The 21,451-nt window shown below is 44.4% G+C and overlaps 1 protein-coding gene across 2 annotated transcripts in view; it reads right to left on the bottom strand.

Annotated features, from left to right (window-relative positions):
• Positions 1 to 378: 378 nt before the first annotated feature.
• Positions 379 to 21,451, bottom strand: part of LRRC9 (leucine rich repeat containing 9) — a 327,268-nt gene continuing 306,195 nt past the window's right edge. Inside the window, exons 31-34 of one of the 2 annotated variants that reach the window (XM_077265244.1) lie at positions 12,966 to 13,158; positions 10,179 to 10,350; positions 2,537 to 3,484; positions 379 to 1,250 (exon numbers count right to left, since the gene is read on the bottom strand). In XM_077265244.1, coding sequence (XP_077121359.1) covers positions 3,445 to 3,484; positions 10,179 to 10,350; positions 12,966 to 13,158 — 405 coding nt within the window. In that variant the 3' untranslated portion in view covers positions 379 to 1,250; positions 2,537 to 3,444. Of the gene's footprint in view, positions 1,251 to 2,536; positions 3,485 to 4,345; positions 4,478 to 10,178; positions 10,351 to 12,965; positions 13,159 to 21,451 lie in introns of those variants that run through there. The other variant, XM_077265252.1, reaches the window with a different exon arrangement.

Genomic DNA, 21,451 nt, shown 5'->3' with positions numbered 1-21,451 from the left:
GGAGCCCACCTCAAAGCGGGGGAGTCTGCCAGCTGACGTACTATCCCGTCAGCTGGCAGAAAGGGGTTAAAAGAGACAAACATAAAAAAAATTAAGATTCTGAAAATGTATGCATTTGGTAGCTAAATAGTGCTGAAAAGTTTCTAGCTTCCTAGTTCAGAACTGCAGGGACTCCTTAAACCTTAGTAAAGCCTCTTTGCAGTAAACTCTGCTGCATTTATGAAAATCCTAATCTGCATTCATAATTTTTTAGCTGTTTTCAGTACTTTTTCTTGTTGCTAAAGAGTCACCAAATATTTGCTGGTAATTTATAAGGGCAGTTTCTACCTATAGACATTCAATTTTAACAAAAACTTTTTAGTGCTTTTTTTTTTTTATAATAAATAGTCTTTATTGAACAAAAAACAAAGAGTACAAACATTGTTCAAAAGCAACAGAAAAGATTCGACAAATTAAATTTTACTGTACTTTTAAATATTAGACAGTGTATTACAACTATAACCAACTTCCCGTCCCCACCCATCCCCGGGCACACACATGCATCTTCATAGAATTTTAGTGCATTTTTAATAAAGATTTTATACAAGTACAAAAATGATCTACAAGTGGTTGTCAGATGTAGATAACAAAAAAAAAAGGAATTCAAAGAGTGAATGAAGGGAAAAGTTTTAACTACTGAATTTAAACAACAGGCAATGAGCGGCGCACATCTATGGCATGGTGATACTAGGTCTCGGCTTTCAGAACAGGTCTGTTAATAACTGCTCTCATTGACCAGAGATGTGTGCTTGTACAGTTACCTGTTATTTGCATGTGTAAATACATGGCAATGTAGACTCCAGCACAAACCACTGAATGTGTTTCAGCAGCACTTGTGATGGGCTTTATAGCTCTACTAATACTAAAATTCAACTAATCACCAGTGTGATGGAAATATATATATATCATGTAGATCTCACTTGCATGTATACTCCTTTATAATCATATATACACTATAATCAATTGCTTAAAATGGCTGACATAAACTGATATAAGCCAGACAGATTGTTCGGGGATTTCCAGCAGAAAGCGGAACAGCACCAGATGTATTAAGTGATGATCAGATGTCTCAACTTTGTCCTAGATGCAGAAAGATGCATAGAGCTACATTTTAGTTGCTTAATCAGCATCCATATGTGCATTAATCACAATATTTCATATATATTTAGATAACCAGTAACAGAGGAGCTAGACAATATGGTAATTAACCCCTTCACCCCCGGAGCTTTTTCCGTTTTTCCGTTTTCGTTTTTCGCTACCCTCCTTCCCAGAGCCATAACTTTTTTATTTTTCCGTCAATTTGGCCGTGTGAGGGCTTATTTTTTGCGGGACGAGTTGTACTTTTGAACGACATCATTGGTTTTAGCATGTCGTGTACTAGAAAACGGGAAAAAAATTCCAAGTGCAGTGAAATTGCAAAAAAAGTGCAATCCCACACTTGTTTTTTGCTTGGCTTTTTTGCTAGGTTCACTAAATGCTAAAACTGACCTGCCATTATGATTCTCCAGGTCACTACGAGTTCATAGACACCTAACATGACTAGGTTATTTTTCACCTAAGTGGTGAAAAAAAATTCCAAACTTTGCAAAAAACAAAACAAAACAAAATTGCGCCATTTTCCGATACTCGTAGCGTCTCCATTTTTCGTGATCTGGGGTCAGGTGAGGGCTTATTTTTTGCGTGCCGAGCTGGCGTTTTTAATGATAGCATTTTGGTGTAGATACGTTCTTTTGATCGCCCGTTATTGCATTTTAATGCAATGTCGTGGCGACCAAAAAAACGTAAATCTGGCGTTTCGAATTTTTTTCTCATTACGCCATTTAGCGATCAGGTTAATGCTTTTTTTTTATTGATAGATCGGGCGATTCTGAACGCGGCGATACCAAATATGTGTAGGTTGGGGTTTTTTTTTATTGATTTATTTTGATTGGGGCGAAAGGGGGGTGATTTAAACTTTTATATTTTTTTTATTTTTTTCACATTTTTAAAAACTTTTTTTTTTTACTTTTGCCATGCTTCTATAGCCTCCATGGGAGGCTAGAAGCAGGCACAGCCCGATCGGCTCTGCTATGCAGCAGTGATCATAAGATCGCTGCTACACAGCAGATTTGCAGGTGTGCTGTGAGCGCCGACCACAGGGGGGCGCTCACAGCCACCGGCAATCAGTAACCATAGAGGTCTCAAGGACCTCTATGGTTACCTTCCTGACTCATCGCCGACCCCCGATCATGTGACGGGGGTCGGCGATGCGCTCATATCCGGCCGCACGGCCGGATGCGGTAGTTAAATGCCGCTGTCTGCGTTTGACAGCGGCATTTAACTAGTTAATAGCGGCGGGTGATCGCGATTTCACCCGCCGCTATTGCGCGCACATGTCAGCTGTAAAAAACAGCTGACATGTCGCGACTTTGATGTGCGCTCACCGCCGGAGCGCACATCAAAGCGGGGGTCCCGACATGTGACGTACTATACCGTCACATGTCGGGAAGGGGTTAACTAACCACCTCCTTTCTATATGCAATTATAAATCCATGTATGTACAATAAATCATCAGTATTGGTGGAATGTTATTGTCACAATGTTGTGCAGTCTCATTCCTTGAGCGCTCATAATACTCAGTCTTATTGGGAACGGCCGCATAACACACAGGGATAGATTTATCCAAACCAAATTTCCATAACACCTGAACTGTCCCTCAAGAAGGAGAGTCCACCCTGCCAGAAACCAGGAAGTAAGGAGACTGTATTGCTCCGAACTGCTCAAGAGGCAACTTGAGATTGATATTGGGTTCATTCACCAAAGAAACACAACAAAGAACGGAGCCTAACGGATGTCACAGGGTTACTGAGCTTTAAGCACTGATCAGCAATTCTTCATTAATAAGCAGCGATATGAGGGCAGTACAGGCCATCTGCCCACTTGTATAAGCAGTCCACTCCCATATGAGAATTTATCACACCAACTGTGACTTTATTTAACCCTCGAGACAAACATGACCTGTATTTTTATTTATTATAGTGGAAAAGTGCCTGCACGCTTGAGAAATAAATAAAAAAGCCAAAGATATCAATGAGGCATATATCATCATCATCATAGGTTATATAACTAGTTAGTGCTGCAGCAGTACAGTCATTTGGTAGCATTTACAATATGTAGAACACTTTCTATATAAAATCAGCAGAACATACCGACTCCATAAAATCTAGATATTTATGTTTGAGGGACATGAATGACTTTCATTTCATGAGGCCAAAACATATAAATAAATTATATTACACAAATTGATATAGAACTGAATATATATACAAATGTACAGTATAGAGCAATGGCTGTATGCATGTGGTATGTAGAATATTATGCGGCGGAAGGTTAGGAGCAATTGTCTCAACAGAACTGCTCACGGTCTTACATCCGGTTTTGACGAACTGTCCCATTTCCAAGCATTCTGCAACATAAAATTTGCAACATAAGAAAAAATAGAAATGTTAGATTTTTATATTTAGTCCAAATTCCCCCATCTAATACATCTAAAATGTCTCCAAAAGTAGTTCTCTTAAAGAAGTTTCTCAAACTTTAATAATGATGTGATCGGTAGGACTTTGAGAACCAGCGCTCCCATGATCGATAAATTGGCAGGGGTGCACTGGACGTGACAGAGCGCAGTACATTGTGTCGTGATCGTTAATGGTACTACAAGCTCGCACCCAAACAAATGAATGGTTGACAGTTAGCGGAGAGAAAGCTTATAGAAAAACCAGAGGTCCAGCTGTTGAGGACAGAATACGGACCTTGTGAAACCAACCTAATGTAGCCATCAGTCGTTAAACCCATTAATGTGTCCGTGGACTTACTCTAACCTTTTATTACAACTCATTTTACTAGAGAAGGCTGTAATCTCCCCCATGTTACACAGTAAACACTGTAATAACCCACAGTCAATGACTAAATGGCAGTAAAGATGTGTCAAGGTAGCAGAAAAGAGCCTGCACTGTTATTATTACTTTTAGGGAACCATGCAATTATGTGTGTGACTACAGAAACAGTCATCTTATCAGATGGCCCTGCAATTGCCATTTTCCCCTTATCTAAACTGTTTGCTATGAACTGCACTAAAAAAGATTTTTTTTCTAACTGTAGTCATGACAATCATTAAATTATAGCACTGTATGTTACATTCTGATAAACACGACTCACCTCAATAAGACAAGTGTACAGTGGTATAGAATGAAATCCCTACTGGCCATACACACTTGGCACAGTTGAACGTGCATGTGTAAAGGGGACTGATGGCGAATGTAAATGGTACCTAACGTGAATTGCATATGGAAGATTTTGGCAAATTGCGGTCCACATCTGTCCCTCTGGCTGTTCCAGTCCGCACCATGCTCTTCCCCGCCCCCGGCCATTCGCCGTCGCTCGCTGTCACCGCCATCTGCATCTTCAAGATGTAGACAGAGGTTAATATATTGGTGGAGGATAGGGCTGCCAGCTCCATCTTCCTCCAATCAGTATAAGACAGGAAACGCAATGACATCATTTCATCGCACTGCCGCTGAGTCTCAGGAGGAGAGGTGAGTTTGTAGTGTTTTTCTTTCATGTGTATGCAATATTTGTATGTATACATAGAGGATATGTGGTGCTCACATTGTATATATGGAGGCTATGTGGGGCTCACACTGGTTATATGGAGGCTATATGAGGCTCACACTGTACATATGGGGGCTATGTGGGTCTCACACTGAATATGTAAAGGCTATGTGGGTATCACACTGTATATTGGGGCTATGTGGGTCTCACACTGAATATGTAAAGGCTATGTGGGTATCACACTGTATATGGGGGCTATGTGGGTCTCAGAATGAATATGTAAAGGTTATGTGGGTATCACACTGTATATTGGGGCTATGTGGGTCTCACACTGAATATGTAAAGGCTATGTGGGTATCACACTGTATATGGGGGCTATGTGGGTCTCAGAATGAATATGTAAAGGTTATGTGGGTCTCACACTGTATATTGGGGCTATGTGGGTCTCACACTGAATATGGGGGCTATGTGGGTCTCACAATGAATACGTAAAGGCTATGTGGGTATCACACTGTATATGGGGGCTATGTGGGTCTCACAATGAATATGTAAAGGCTATGTGGGTATCACACTGTATATGGGGGCTATGTGGGTCTCACAATGAATATGTAAAGGCTATGTGGGTATCACACTGTATATGGGGGCTATGTGGGTCTCACACTGAATATGTAAAGGCTATGTGGGTCTCACACTGAATATGTAAAAGGCTAGAATCTGCATAACTAATCATATGCTAAATAGTTGCAAGTCACATTTATGTATGAGATATCCATGATTGTCTAGAAAATGATGGTGGTCTCACATTCTAAGCAGTAGTGGATAGTGAAATATAGCCTGAAAGTGTACACCTTGTTCCAAATGATTATGTATATTGGATTTAAGTGTCATAAAGATTTAATTGTTTTTCAAATAAACTCGTGGATGGTATTGTGTCACAGGGCTCAATGGATCACTGAAATCAATCTAATTAGTTTTCCAGGTGATTCTAATTAAAGGAAAACTACTTAAAAAATGATGTTCCACAATATTAGGCAGGTCACAGTTTTCAAGTGACATGGGAAAGAAAAAGGATCTCTCTGCTGCCGAAAAGCATCAAATAGTGCAATGCCTTGGTCAAGGGATGAAAACATTAGCTATTAGCTATTTCCCGAAAACTTAAGCGTGATCATCGTACTGTTAAAGAGATTTGTGGCTGAATCTGAGCACAGACGTGTTCTTGCTGATAAAGGCATAATGAGGAAGGTTTCTGCCAGGCAAATTCATCTGATTAAGAGAGCAGCTGCTAAAAAGCCATTACAAAGCAGCAAACAGATATTTGAAGCTGCTGGTGCCTCTGGAGTCCCTCGAACCTCAAGGTGTAGGCTCCTTCAAAGGCTTGCTGTGGTGCATAAACCTACTATTCGGCCACCCCTAAACAGTGTTCACAAGCAGAAACGGTTGCAGTGGGCCCACACATACATGAAGACTAATTTTCAGTCTTGTTTACTGATGAGTGTCGAGCAACCCTGGATGGTCCAGATGGATGGTGTGATATGTTATGTGACTATCATTTTGTGTATATTTCTATTTTACTGATTATCATGTGTTCTCTTGTAGTATGAGTTATTTGCCAATTGATGAATTGCTGTTATTTGCAATCTGATATCAGCCCCCACATTCCTGTACTGTTATCTCTCCACAGGGTCAGTGAATAACCCTGTTTGCTAATATGCTAATGACATATTGAACTAGCTTGTTGAAACAATGACCCCCTGTAGTGCCTTAATCCACCACCTTTGTCAGGTGTGGGAGGCCTGAAAACCACCCCAACCTGTCTGACGACTTCTGGACATAAGGGTACCGTCACACAGTGCCATTTTCATCGCTACGACGGCACGATTCGTGACGTAGCAGCGTCGTATGATTATCGCTCCAGCGTCGTAGACTGCGGTCACACTTTGCAATCACGGCGCTGGAGCGATGCCGAAGTCCCCGGGTAACCAGGGTAAACATCGGGTTACTAAGCGCAGGGCCGCGCTTAGTAACCCGATGTTTACCCTGGTTACCAGCGTAAACGTAAAAAAACCAAACACTACATACTTACATTCCGGTGTCTGTCCCACGGCGTTCTGCTTCTCTGCACTGTGTAAGCACCAGAGCCGGAAAGCAGAGCGGTGACGTCACCGCTGTGCTCGCTTTCCGGCCGGCAGGCGCTCACAGTGCAGAGAAGCTGAGACGCCGGGGGACAGACACCGGAATGTGAGTATGTACTGTTTGTTTTTTTTACGTTTACGCTGGTAACCAGGGTAAACATCGGGTTATTAAGCGCGGCCCTGCGCTTACTTACCCGATGTTTACCCTGGTTACAAGCGAACACATCGCTGGATCGGTGTCACACACAACGATCCAGCGATGTCAGCGGGTGTTCAAGCGACGAAAGAAAGTTCCAAACGATCTGCTACGACGTACGATTCTCAGCGTGATGTCTGATCACAGTAGCGTGTCAGACACTACGATATCGCAACGATATCGCTAGAATGTTACGAAACGTGCCGTCGTAGCGATGAAAATGGCACTGTGTGACAGTACCTTAAGGAGAGGACAGGAGCTGGCAGGAAGTCAGTCTTGTTTTGGAACTATGAAGTGAACACAGCACGTCAGAGAGAGAAAGAAGGGAATATGGACTGTTATCCTCTGTGCTGGATTGTTGGACTTTTATTCTGTAACTGAAGAGGATTTGTGTTCTGGAATATTTTATCCTTTGTGTGGTGGACCGTATATGCGTATATGGACCTTTCGTACTTTTGCCTAAATAAAGGTCTTGGAATTGTTAACTCTTCACTGGCTCTGTTGATTGTGTGATACCGGAGAAGGAACCTGACAGATGGAGTAGTGCATGGCCACCATGTCCCAACAAGGCTGCGACGTCAGCAAGTAGGTGGAGGAGTCATGTTTTGGGCCGGAATCATGGGGAAAGAGCTGGTAGGGCCCGTTAAGGTTCCTGAAGGTGTGAAAATGACCTCTGCAAAGTATATAGAGTTTCTGACTGACAACTTTCTTCCATGGTACAAAAAGCAGAAACGTGCATTCAGGAGCAAAATCATCTTCATGCTGACAATGCACCATCTCATGCTGCAAAGAATACCTCTGAGTCATTGGCTGCTATGGGCATAAAAGGAGATAAACTCATGGTGTGGCCACCATCTTCCCCTGGCCTCAACCCTATAGAGAACCTTTGGAGTATCATTAAGCAAAAGCTCTATGAGGGTGGGAGGCAGTTCACATCAAAACAGCAGCTCTGGGAGGCTATTCTGACTTCATGCAAAGAAATACAAGCAGAAACTCTCCAAAAACTCACAAGTTCAATGGATGCAAGAATTGTGACGGTGATATAAAAGAAGGGTTCCTATGTTAACATGTAACTTGGCCTGTTGGGATGTTTTAGAGTTAAATAGCTTTTTTGTTCAGTGAATGTGACTTCCTAATGCTGCAAATGCCACAAATGAGCATTTTCAGTTCTTTAAAACATATCAAATATTTAGAAATTCTCCTGTGCCTAATAATTTGGAACAGTGCATTTTGAGTTTTTATTCTTTTTGGAGATTATACCGTTATCATTGGGAGGTTTCTTCAATAAAATTCGATGTATACTCTAAAGGGTGATGACTTTTATTAGACTGACTGTCATTTGCACTGACCATTTGGGAAAATCCTAGAAAAATATAATTTGCATAATAATTTGGAACATGGTGTATGTTGGAGGCTATGTGGGGGCTCATACTGCATATAGTGAGGCTATGTGGGGTACATGCTGTATGTCAGAGGCTATGTGGGGTTTCACTCTGTATATAGTGAGGCTATATGGGGGCTCACACTGTATATATGGAGACTACGTGGGGCTCACACTGCATATATAGAGGCTATGTGGGGCTAACGCTGCGTATAGGAGTTTATGTGGGAGCATATGCTTTATATAGGAGTCTATGTGGGAACTCAATGTTTCTACGAGTCCATGTCAGTGGTCAAATTGTATATAGGAGACTTTGTGGGGGCTCATACTGTATATGGGAGGCTATGTGGGGCTCTTAATGTATACAGGGTGCTGTACGTGGGCACATACGGTATGTAGGGGGATGTCATAATACTTAATTCTGCTCAATATTAAATTATACAATTAATATAAATAATTATAATTAATATGGAGTAGAATTAATTACAGCCCATTGGTTCGGTCCTCCACAACAGTCACGGTCTCTCATGTGGCCCCTAGGGAAAATTATTTTTTCACCCCGGCACATGGTAACATAAATGTAATATATCTCTATCATCTAAAATAGATCTGTCTCTCCATGTGTCCGTCTATCTCTGTATATCCATATTTCATCTAATATCTAAGTTTCTATCAGCAATATCTATCCACTGTATCTATCTTACGTACACCTTTTATATATTTTTCCTGGGTATATTAGTTATATAAAAAGAGATTAGATATGACAGATTGATATATAAAAAGATCTATCTACAGTATCTATCTTATCTAGATTTGTGTACTATCTATCTATAGCATCTATCCACACTTTATATTTTTTTTAATCTATCTACAGCATCTACCATCTTTCATCTATAAAATTTACATTTCATATATTTTTATCTATCGTATTTTTATGTATGTATCCATCCATCTTCAGCATCTAGTTATCAGTCTATTTATATGCAAACTGTCAGCAGGTTTTTGCTATTTAACCCGAGAGCTGCATGATGTAGGGTCAGAGACCCTGATTCTAGCGATGTCACTTAATGGGCTACTTCCTGTAATTTTGATAAAATCACTGTTTTCTCTGCTGCAGATCTATCAGTTGTCTGAGTGCGGAGCTGTGTATAACCCTGCCCACACTACTGATTGGCTGCTATCAGTGAACACAGTGCATAGGCAGAAAGCGGCCAATCAGTGGTGGAGGTGGGGTTATACATGAATTGGAGGATTGCCTGGCAGCAGGTTTACTAGTCCCCTAGTGATAAAATAACTGTTTTATCAGCAAGAGATTAAAATGGCTTTGACCTTATCACAGCATGTGGCCATACTATGACTTCATTTTCTTCAGCCATGGAGGTCCTTGAGGCCTCTACGGTACATTTGGATGCCTCAGATTTTATATAGAAGAATTGTTAGGTTACATCTGCATTTATGAGGCCCTTGGTTTAAGATTACCACTGAACGGTGAGTAATAACACAGGTCCAACAAGGAGACGCCCGTTACTCCCTTTTTACAGATGAGCTCACCATCTAATTGTAGTGTCAGCTACACTGTTTTGCAGATGTTTGCTGTCAGTTTTGGCCGCCTGCAAAACTGTACTAAAATTGTGTAAATGTCGCCATTGAGCCCAAGCTTAAACCGACGGGCAAGATGGTTGCTGACTGTACTAGCTGTACTGAAGAGCAAGTATTGTATTCTTGGCTATTGATTCAGTTCCCAGCACCGATGCTTCCACCACTGTGTGTAGGCTGTGGTGAAATAAAGCCGCATATGTCGGGGCCGCTGTCCCAGCAGTGGCCATTAATTAGCAGCACACACCTTCCGTCATGCTCCAGATTGCTGGCTTGCAAGTGCGCTGCTCGATTTTGGTTGCCTTGTTGTAAGTACGTGGAAGAAATACTTGTTCCGCCTTTCAACTGCCTGAAAGCAATTTCTGCATTCACGCTGCGCGGGTTATTCATTGCACCGCCATGGTGCTTAGCTTTCTTGTCTGAAATATAAAAATGTCTATTTAGACTGTAATCCATTTCTAAATAATCGCCGGCCTGTCATTTCCTATAGCTCCACAGTATTAGAAAAAAAAGGAACAGACGGGTTGTGTGGTATTGTATTGGGTGCGCTTTCATCAGGTATTATTATATAACAGTCCTAGATGAAGACTGCAGCGGTGCGGATGGTAGGAGTACAGATGGAAGCACACACGCACTTTGTCCATCTTCACACTAAGGGTACTGTCACACTATACGATTTACCAACGATCACGACCTGCGATACGACCTGGCCGTGATCGTTGGTAAGTGGTTGTGTGGTCGCTGGGGAGCTGTCACACAGTCAGCTCTCCAGCGACCAACGATGCCGAAGTCCCCGGGTAACCAGGGTAAACATCGGGTTACTAAGCGCAGGGCCGCGCTTAGTAACCCGATGTTTACCGTGGTTACCAGCGTAAACGTAAAAAAAAAAAACAGTACATACTCACATTCCGGTGTCTGTACCCGGCGTTCTGCTTCTCTCCACTGTGTAAGCGCCATAGCCGGAAAGCACAGCGGTGACGTCACCGCGTCACCGCTGTGCTCGCTTTCCGGCTGGCCGGCGCTCACAGTGCAGAGAAGCAGAACGCCGGGGGACAGACACCGGAATGTAAGTATGTACTGTTTGTTTTTTTTTACTTTTACGCTGGTAACCACGGTAAACATTGGGTTACTAAGCGCGGCCCTGCGCTTAGTTACCCGATGTTTACCCTGGTTACAAGCGAACGCATCGCTGGATCGCTGTCACACACAACGATCCAGCGATGACAGCGGGAGATCCAGCGACGAAAGAAAGTTCCAAACGATCTGCTACGACGTACGATTCTCAGCAGGATCCCTGATCGCTGCTGCGTCAGACACAGCGATATCGTAGGGATATCGCTGGAACGTCACGAATCGTACCGTCGTAGCGATCAAAATTGCACTGTGTGACAGTACCCTTAGGTAGAGAAAATGCTCTCGAAAGCACAAGTCAATTCTATAATTTTTTTTGTTATTTTTTTTTACAAATGCTGCTTTTTTCTTCTTGACTTTTTTTTTAACATTTGGGAGGTCAGTTGTGTTTTAATTAAAATACATTAAAGAGATTGTCCGGGACCTTTACATTGCTGGTCTGTCCTTTAGATAGGTCATAAAGAGCTGACTGGTGGGGGTGCAACGCCCAGCACCCCCCTTGCCGATCAGCTGCTCCCGGTGACAGCGCTCAGTTGCAGAGCTGCACAGCTCCGTGTTACCTGCATAGGGCAGCGGCCAGGTAACATCTGCCCCCTAATTAATAGGAGGCAATGTGCAGCACCCCGCCACTGCGCTGTGCAGGTGATGGAACTGTGCAGCTCTGCAACTGAGCACTGTCACCGGGAGCAGCTGATCGCCGAGGGTGTCGTGTGTCCATCAGATCAATCCTAAAGGACAGGCATCAATGTAAAGGTCTCGGATAACCCCTTTAAGCTTTAGCAATTTAGTTTTTGTTAGGAGTCAAATATTAGGCCTACTGGGCAGCGCAAAAACTATACATATATATATATATATATATATATATATATATATATATATATATATATATATATAATTCTGACCCATTTGACATCCGTATAGCTCCTGTTGCCAAATATGCAATTCATTTATTAGGGATTGAACCCACAATTACTTTATCTACAGCTGTGTGCAAGGCGGCATATATAGTCCCTGCGAGGGCATCATGGGTCCTCAGTGTGCACCCATCGTATGCTGCAATAATGTGGAGTCTGAGGTCATGTTTTTATATTTTCATATCAATTTAATCAGTAAAACTTTCTACATCTCAGCGTTCTACATCTCAGAGCTATTCAGATAGAAAGGGGACATTTTCTGTAGTCTGTTTCCGACCCCAGGTCCTCCATCTTTATTATGGTCACATGTTTTGTACTAAAATTCATACTGTAAGCTATGGTAGGGATTTTAGAGAGATTTTTGGAATGTAGCAAATGTCTAAGGTGTAAAATCCAGCAGGTTGTGTGCATGAAGCGGACAATTCGGCCTCGGCTAGTCTTCTAGTACCTGCTGTTCTGGAAGCCTGTGTTTATTCAGCCCCCCCGACTGTGTGTATATGAGACACGCTGGCTCGCATTGTGTCTATATAGAGCACTCCATGTCTGTTTTTATGAAGCACCTATAAAAACACATTTTCATTAATCCACAGCAAGGTTGTCTGGCTTAATTGCCTCTGGCTGACATCTTTGTCCTTATTTAATTGCCGCTGATTGACATTTTTGTTTCTAAGCATTAAGCATACGTTTAGAAATTAGTCTCTGTGATTTTAAGACATGGTGCTTAAAAGGAAAAGCTATGTTTAGGGTCGCTCAATTATGTCAACAACTCTTGGCAGAAAATAATTTGTGCAGAAATTAGCACTTAAGAGCCACCCAGCTCCGTGCGAGCCAGCCAAGGGCTCTGAGTGTGTGGCGGGAATGAAAGGCTGAATTAGTGGCATGATTATGATTCCCGGTGTTTAACATCCATTAACATATGTGTACTATACAAGCATTTGAATACGATTAAAAAAAATAGAGGCATATGGAATGGATTGCAATTTACGTACATTTGTTCGATTCATTTGGGAAGATGTCATCTTGTGCATTATTTAAGCAGAGATCAGGCCCGGGGATGTGCTGATGGTTCCCGCCTGGCAGGTAGACATTGGTAACACGTAATGGTGGCGGCGGTGCCTTGCTCAGGATCAGTGTGGACACTGGATGAACCGCTTCTATGCCGGAGATCTGACCGGGTAACGCCTGTGCATGGGGAAGAGAAAGCACAAAACAACTGGTTTATTTCCTCATAAAGTAACCCTTCCACCCCTGACGCTAAACTTGACTATACGATTGTCATGTTGGGGTTGGAGAGTGACTTTAAAGGGAACCTGTCAGTGGATTCATGTTTTCCAAATGGCGGGCAGCACGAATCAGAGCCTAGCGGAGCAATTGCAGCCAGGTATGTTATTCCATGAGAAACACTCCGACATTTCAGAGAAAACATAGTTTAAAGGTCCGTCTTGGGATCATATTGAGAGAAGAGACTAGTCTGGTTTCCCCTCCGGCCAGTTTCTCCCTGCACCGCTCCATATGATTGACAGGTCTCTCCTATGTGTGTTCAGCATGAGAGACCTGAAAATCAACAACAGCGCTGCGGAAAGAAACCGTCCGGGACCAGTCCTGTCTCTCCTTGTAATCCCCGGCCGGATCTTTAAACTGTATTTGTTCTGACGCTATAGCGCTTCAGAGAACACATTCATGACTAGCCCTCGCGGGCAGGGTCCTCTCTCCTCCTGTACCAGTTGTGACTTGTATTGTTCAAGATTATTGTACCTGTTTTTATTATGGTGCTTGAACCCTTCTAGGTTCAAGCAACATATTGTAATCCGATTTCTTATATTTTATTATTATGGTGCTTGAACCTCCTAGGTTCAAGCAACATATTGTAATCCGATTTCTTATATTTTATTATTATGGTGCTTGAACCTCCTAGGTTCAAGCAACATATTGTAATCTGATTTCTTATATTTGATTATTATTATTATTATGGTGCTTGAACCTCCTAGGTTCAAGCAACATATTGTAATCCGATTTCTTATATTTTATTATTATTATTATTATTATTATTATTATGGTGCTTGAACCTCCTAGGTTCAAGCAACATATTGTAATCCGATTTCTTATATTTTATTATTCTTCTCCGCGTTTTCTGCAATTAATGCGGCCCGAACCGCTCGGCGCAGAGACCCCGTTCAGGCGGCGTTTCGAAGGCCTCGGTGGGGACAGGTGTGCTATGACTTTTATAGTCGATCCGATATGTAGATTTTATTTAAATCGCATTTAAAAAAAAAAATTTCCCATAGGAAATAATGGCGAACTTTCCATTACCCCCAACTTGACCTTCCAAAGATGGCAGCTATGCAAATGTACGGTGATCATTTTAGGACATGATCATTTATCAAAGTCAAACATCAGAATAAAGTGACTATGACACCCTCTCGTCCCGTGTGCAAAAGTAAGTGCCCCCCCGGCCCCGTGTGTGAAAAGTAAGTGCCCCCCCGGCCCCGTGTGTGAAAAGTAAGTGCCCCCCGGCCCCGTGTGTGAAAAGTAAGTGCCCCCCGGCCCCGTGTGTGAAAAGTAAGTGCCCCCCGGCCCCGTGTGTTAAAAGTAAGTGCCCCCCCGGCCCGTGTGTGAAAAGTAAGTGCCCCCCTGGCCCCGTGTGTGAAAAGTAAGTGCCCCCTCGGCCCCGCCCACCAAATCGGAGGCCGAGGGTCCCAGCCCACCAAATCGGAGGCCGAGGGTCCCCGCCCACCAAATCGGAGGCCGAGGGTCCCCGCCCACCAAATCGGAGGCCGAGGGTCCCAGCCCACCAAATCGGAGGCCGAGGGGCCCCACCTACCAAATCGGAGGCCGAGGGTCCCCGCCCACCAAATCGGAGGCCGAGGGTCCCCGCCCACCAAATCGGAGGCCAGGGGTACCCGTTCACCAAATCGGAGGCCGAGGGGCCCCGCCCACCACATCGGAGGCCGAGGGGCCCCGCCCACCAAATCGGAGGCCGAGGGGCCCCGCCCACCAAATCGGAGGCCGAGGGGCCCCGCCCACCAAATCGGAGGCCGAGGGGCCCCGCCCACCAAAGCGGAGGCCGAGGGTCCCCGCCCACCAAATCGGAGGCAGAGGGACCCCGCTCACCAAATCGGAGGATAAGGGGCCCCGCCCACCAAATCGGAGGCCGAGGGGCCCCACCCACCAAATCGGAGGCCGAGGAGCCCCGCCCGCCAAATCGGAGGCCGAGGGTCCCCACCCACCAAATCGGAGGACGAGGGGCCCCGCCAACCAAATCGGAGGCCGAGGAGCCCCGCCCACCAAAAGTAAGTGCGGCCCCAAAAGTAAGTGCGCCCCCGGGTGCAAAAGTAAGTGCGCCCCTGGTGCAAAAGTAAGTGCGCCCCCGGGTGCAAAAGTAAGTGCGCCCCCGGGTGCAAAAGTAAGTGCGCCCCCGGGTGCAAAAGTAAGTGCGCCCCCGGGTGCAAAAGTAAGTGCGCCCCCGGGTGCAAAAGTAAGTGCGCCCCCGGGTGCAAAAGTAAGTGCGCCCCCGGGTGCAAAAGTAAGTGCGCCCCCGGGTGCAAAAGTAAGTGCGCCCCCGGGTGCAAACGTAAGTGCGCCCCCGGGTGCAAACGTAAGTGCGCCCCCGGGTGCAAAAGTAAGCGCGCCCCCCAGTCCCGTGTGTGAAAAGTGCTGCTGTAAAGCTGGCAGCGCTGTTCAAGCACCATGTATTTCCTTCAGGAAATGCCCATCTAGTTATGGTGCTTGAACCCTCCTAGGTTCAAGCAACATATTGTAATCCGATTTCTTATATTTTATTATTCTTCTCCGCGTTTTCCGCAATTAATGCGGCCCGAACCGCTCGGCGCAGAGACCCCGTTCAGGCGGCGTTTCGAAGGCCTCGGTGGGGACAGGTGTGCTATGACTTTTATAGTCGATCCGATATGTAGATTTTATTTAAATCGCATTTAAAAAAAAAAATTTCCCATAGGAAATAATGGCGAACTTTCCATTACCCCGAACTTGACCTTCCAAAGATGGCAGCTATGCAAATGTACGGTGTCCATTTTAGGACATGATCATTTATCAAAGTCAAACATCAGAATAAAGTGACTATGACACCCTCTCGTCCCGTGTGTGAAAAGTAAGTGCCCCCCCGGCCCTGTGTGTGAAAAGTAAGTGCCCCCCGGCCCCGTGTGTGAAAAGTAAGTGCCCCCCAGCCCCGTGTATCAAAAGTAAGTGCCCCCCCCGGCCCCGTGTGTCAAAAGTAAGTGCCCCCCGGCCCCGTGTGTGAAAAGTAAGTGCCCCCCCGGCCCCGTGTGTGAAAAGTAAGTGCCCCCCCGGCCCCGTGTGTGAAAAGTAAGTGCCCCCCCGGCCCCGTGTGCAAAAGTACGTGCGCCCCCGGCCCCGTGTGCAAAAGTAAGTGCGCCCCCGGCCCCGTGTGCAAAAGTAAGTGCGCCCCCGTTCCCGTGTGCAAAAGTAAGTGCGCCCCCGGCCCCGTGTGCAAAAGTAAGTGCGCCCCCGGCCCCGTGTGCAAAAGTAAGTGCGCCCCCGGCCCCGTGTGTGAAAAGTAAGTGCCCCCCCGGCCCCGTGTGTGAAAAGTAAGTTCCGCCCCGTGTGTGAAAAGTAAGTGCCCCCCGGCCCCGTGTGCAAAAGTAAGTGCGCCCCCGGCCCCGTGTGCAAAAGTAAGTGCGCCCCCGGCCCCGTGTGCAAAAGTAAGTGCGCCCCTGGCCCCGTGTGCAAAAGTAAGTGCGCCCCCGGCCCCGTGTGCAAAAGTAAGTGCGCCCCCGGCCCCGTGTGCAAAAGTAAGTGCGCCCCCGGCCCCGTGTGCAAAAGTAAGTGTGCCCCCGGCCCCGTGTGCAAAAGTAAGTGCGCCCCCGGCCCCGTGTGCAAAAGTAAGTGCGCCCCCGGCCCCGTGTGCAAAAGTAAGTGCGCCCCTGGCCCCGTGTGCAAAAGTAAGTGCGCCCCCGGCCCCGTGTGCAAAAGTAAGTGCGCCCCTGGCCCCGTGTGCAAAAGTAAGTGCGCCCCCGGCCCCGTGTGTGAAAAGTAAGTGCGCCCCCGGCCCCGTGTGTGAAAAGTAAGTGCCCCCCGGCCCCGTGTGTGAAAAGTAAGTTCCGCCCCGTGTGTGAAAAGTAAGTGCCCCCCGGCCTCGTGTGTGAAAAGTAAGTGACCCACAACTCTGACCTGTATATAGGAGTCTGTATATAGGGGGATGTCTGTATATAGGAGTGGTGTCTGTATTTAGAGGGATGTCTGTATATAGGAGTGGTGTCTGTATATAGGGGAATGTCTGTATATAGGAGTGGTGTCTGTATATAGGGGATTGTCTGTATATAGGAGTGGTGTCTGTACATAGAGGGATGTCTGTATATAGGAGTGGTGTCTGTATATAGAGGGATGTCTGTATATAGGAGTGATGTCTGTATATAGGGGGATGTCTGTTTATAGGAGTGGTGTCTGTATACAGAGGGATGTCTGTATATAGGAGTGGTGTCTGTATATAGGGGGATGTCTGTATATAGGAGTGGTGTCTGTATATAGGGGGATGTCTGTATATAGGAGTGGTGTCTGTATATAGGGGGATGTCTGTATATAGGAGAGATGTCTGTATATAGAGGGATGTCTGTATATAGGAGTGGTGTCTGTATATAGAGGGATGTCTGTATATTGGAGTGGTGTCTGTATATAGGGGGATGTCTGTATATAGGAGAGATGTCTGTATATAGAGGGATGTCTGTATATAGGAGTGGTGACTGTATGTAGAGGGATGTCTGTATATAGGAGTGGTGTCTGTATATAGGGGGATGTCTGTATATAGGAGTGGTGTCTGTATATAGAGGGATGTCTGTATATAGGAGTGGTGTCTGTATATAGGGGGATGTCTGTATATAGGAGTGGTGTTTGTATATAGAGGGATGTCTGTATATAGGAGAGATGTCTGTATATAGAGGGATGTCTGTATATAGGAGTGGTGTCTGTATATAGAGGGATGTCTGTATATAGGAGAGATGTCTGTATATAGAGGGATGTCTGTATATAGGAGTGGTGTCTGTATATAGATGGATGTCTGTATATAGGAGTGGTGTCTGTATATAGGGGGATGTCTGTATATAGGAGTGGTGTCTGTACATAGAGGGATGTCTGTATATAGGAGTGGTGTCTGTATATAGTGGGATGTCTGTATATAGTAGTGGTGTCTGTATACAGAGGGATGTCTGTATATAGGAGTGGTGTCTGTATATAGAGGGATGTCTGTATATAAGAGTGGTATCTGTATATAGGGGGATGTCTGTATATAGGAGTGGTGTCTGTATATAGAGGGATGTCTGTATATAGGAGTGGTGTCTGTATATAGAGGGATGTCTGTATATAGGAGTGGTGTCTGTATACAGAGGGATGTCTGTATATAGTAATGGTGTCTGTATATAGGCAGATGTCTGTATATAGGAGTGGTGTCTGTATATAGAGGGATGTCTGTATATAGGATTGGTGTCTGTATATAGAGGGATGTCTGTATATAGGAGTGGTGTCTGTATATAGGGGATGTCTGTATATAGGAGTGGTGTCTGTATATAGAGGGATGTCTGTATATAGGAGTGGTGTCTGTATATAGAGGGATGTCTGTATATAGGAGTGGTGTCTGTATACAGAGGGATGTCTGTATATAGGAGTGGTGTCTGTATACAGAGGGATGTCTGAATAAAGGAGTGGTGTCTGTATATAGGGGGATGTCTGTATATAGGAGTTTTGTCTGTATATAGGGGGATGTCTGTATATAGGATTGGTGTCTGTATATACAGGGATGTCTGTATATAGGAGTGGTGTCTGTATATAGAGGGATGTCTGTATATAGGAGTGGTGTCTGTATATAGAGAGATGTCTGTATATAGGAGTGGTGTCTGTATATAGAGAGATGTCTGTATATAGGAGTGGTGTCTGTATACAGAGGGATGTCTGTATAGAGGAGTGGTGTCTGTATACAGAGGGATGTCTGTATAGAGGAGTGGTGTCTGTATATAGGGGGATGTCTGTATATAGGAGTGGTGTCTGTATATAGGGGGATGTCTGTATATAGGAGTGGTGTCTGTATATAGGGGGATGTCTGTATATAGGAGTGTTGTCTGTATATAGAGGGATGTCTGTATATAGGAGAGGTGTCTGTATATAGAGGGATGTCTGTATATAGGAGTGGTGTCTGTATATAGGGGGATGTCTGTATATAGGAGTGGTGTCTGTATATAGAGGGATGTCTGTATATAGGAGTGGTGTCTGTATATAGAGGGATGTCTGTATATAGAAGTGGTGTCTGTATACAGAGGGATGTCTGTATATAGGAGTGGTGTCTGTATATAGAGGGATGTCTGTATATAGGAGTGGTGTCTGTATATAGAGGGATGTCTGTATATAGGAGTGGTGTCTGTATATAGGGGGATGTCTGTATATAGGAGTGGTGTCTGTATATAGAGGGATGTCTGTATATAGGAGTGGTGTCTGTATACAGAGGGATGTCTGTATATAGCAGTGGTGTCTGTACATAGAGGGATGTCTGTGTATAGGATTGGTGTCTGTATACAGAGGGATGTCTGTATATAGGAGTGGTGTCTGTATATAGTGGGATGTCTGTATATAGCAGTGGTGTCTGTATACAGAGGGATGTCTGTATATAGGAGTGGTGTCTGTATAAAGAGGGATGTCTGTATATAGGAGAGATGTCTGTATATAGAGGGATGTCTGTATATATGAGTGGTGTCTGTATATAGAGGGATGTCTGTATATAGTAGTGGTGTCTGTATACAGAGGGATGTCTGTATATAGGAGTGGTGTCTGTATATAGAGGGATGTCTGTATATAAGAGTGGTGTCTGTATATAAGAGTGGTGTCTGTATATAGGGGGATGTCTGTATATAGGAGTGGTGTCTGTATATAGAGGGATGTCTGTATATAGGAGTGGTGTCTGTATACAGAGGGATGTCTGTATATAGGAGAGGTGTCTGTATATAGGGGGATGTCTGTATATAGGAGTGTTGTCTGTATATAGGGGGATGTCTGTATATAGGAGTGGTGTCTGTATATAGAGGGATGTCTGTATATAGGAGAGATGTCTGTATATACAGGGATGTCTGTATATAGGAGTGGTGTCTGTATATAGAGGGATGTCTGTATATAGGAGTGTTGTCTGTATATAGAGGGATGTCTGTATATAGGAGTGGTGTCTGTATACAGAGGGATGTCTGTATATAGGAGTGGTGTCTGTATATAGAGGGATGTCTGTATATAGGAGTGGTGTCTGTATATAGAGGGATGTCTGTATATAGGAGTGGTGTCTGTATACAGAGGGATGTCTGTATATAGGAGTGGTGTCTGTATATAGAGGGATGTCTGTATATAGGAGTGGTGTCTGTATATAGGGGGATGTCTGTATATAGGAGTGATGTCTGTATATAGAGAAATGTCTGTATATAGGAGTGGTGTCTGTATATAGAGGGATGTCTGTATATAGGAGTGGTGTCTGTATACAGAGGGATGTCTGTATATAGGAGTGGTGTCTGTATATAGGGGATGTCTGTATATAGGGGGATGTCTGTATATAGGAGTGGTGTCTGTATATAGGGGGATGTCTGTATATAGGAGTGGTGTCTGTATATAGAGGGATGTCTCTATATAGGAGAGATGTCTGTATATACAGGGATGTCTGTATATAGGAGTGGTGTCTGTATATAGAGGGATGTCTGTATATAGGAGTGGTGTCTGTATATAGAGGATGTCTGTATATAGGAGTGGTGTCTGTATATAGAGGGATGTCTGTATATAGGAGTGGTGTTTGTATACAGAGGGATGTCTGTATATAGGAGTGGTGTCTGTATACAGAGGGATGTCTGTATATAGGAGTGGTGTCTGTATATAGAGGAATGTCCGTATATAGGAGAGATGTCTGTATATAGGGGGATGTCTGTATATAGGAGTGGTGTCTGTATATAGGAGAGGTGCCTGCATATACGAGTGGTGTCTGTATATAGGAGTGGTGTCTGTATATAGAGGGATGTCTGTATACAGAAGTGGTGTCTGTATATAGGGGGATGTCTGTATATAGGAGGGGTGTCTGTATATAGGGGGATGTCTGTATATAGGAGAGATGTCTGTATAAGGGAGAGATGTCTGTATATAGAGGGATGTCTGTATATAGGAGAGATGTCTGTATATAGGAGTGGTGTCTGTATATAGGGGATGTCTGTATATAGTGGGATGTCTGTATATAGGAGTGGTGTCTTTATATAGAAGGATGTCTGTATATTGTAGTGGTGTCTGTATATAGGGGTATGTCTGTATATAGGAGTGGTGTCTGTATATAGAGGGATGTCTGTATATAGGAGTGGTGTCTGTATATAGAGGGATGTCTGTATATGGTAGTGGTGTCTGTATATAGAGGGATGTCAGTATGTAGGAGTTGTGTCTGTATATAGGCGTGATGTCTGTATATAAGAGGATGTGGCCAAAGTGGCTACCGAGAGGCTGT

Source organism: Ranitomeya variabilis, chromosome 1, assembly GCF_051348905.1.
Source record: "Ranitomeya variabilis isolate aRanVar5 chromosome 1, aRanVar5.hap1, whole genome shotgun sequence".
NCBI classification, from domain to species: Eukaryota; Metazoa; Chordata; class Amphibia; order Anura; family Dendrobatidae; genus Ranitomeya; species Ranitomeya variabilis.
Note: the sequence above shows the minus strand (reverse complement) of the source record. Positions and strands in the feature narration are given on the sequence as shown.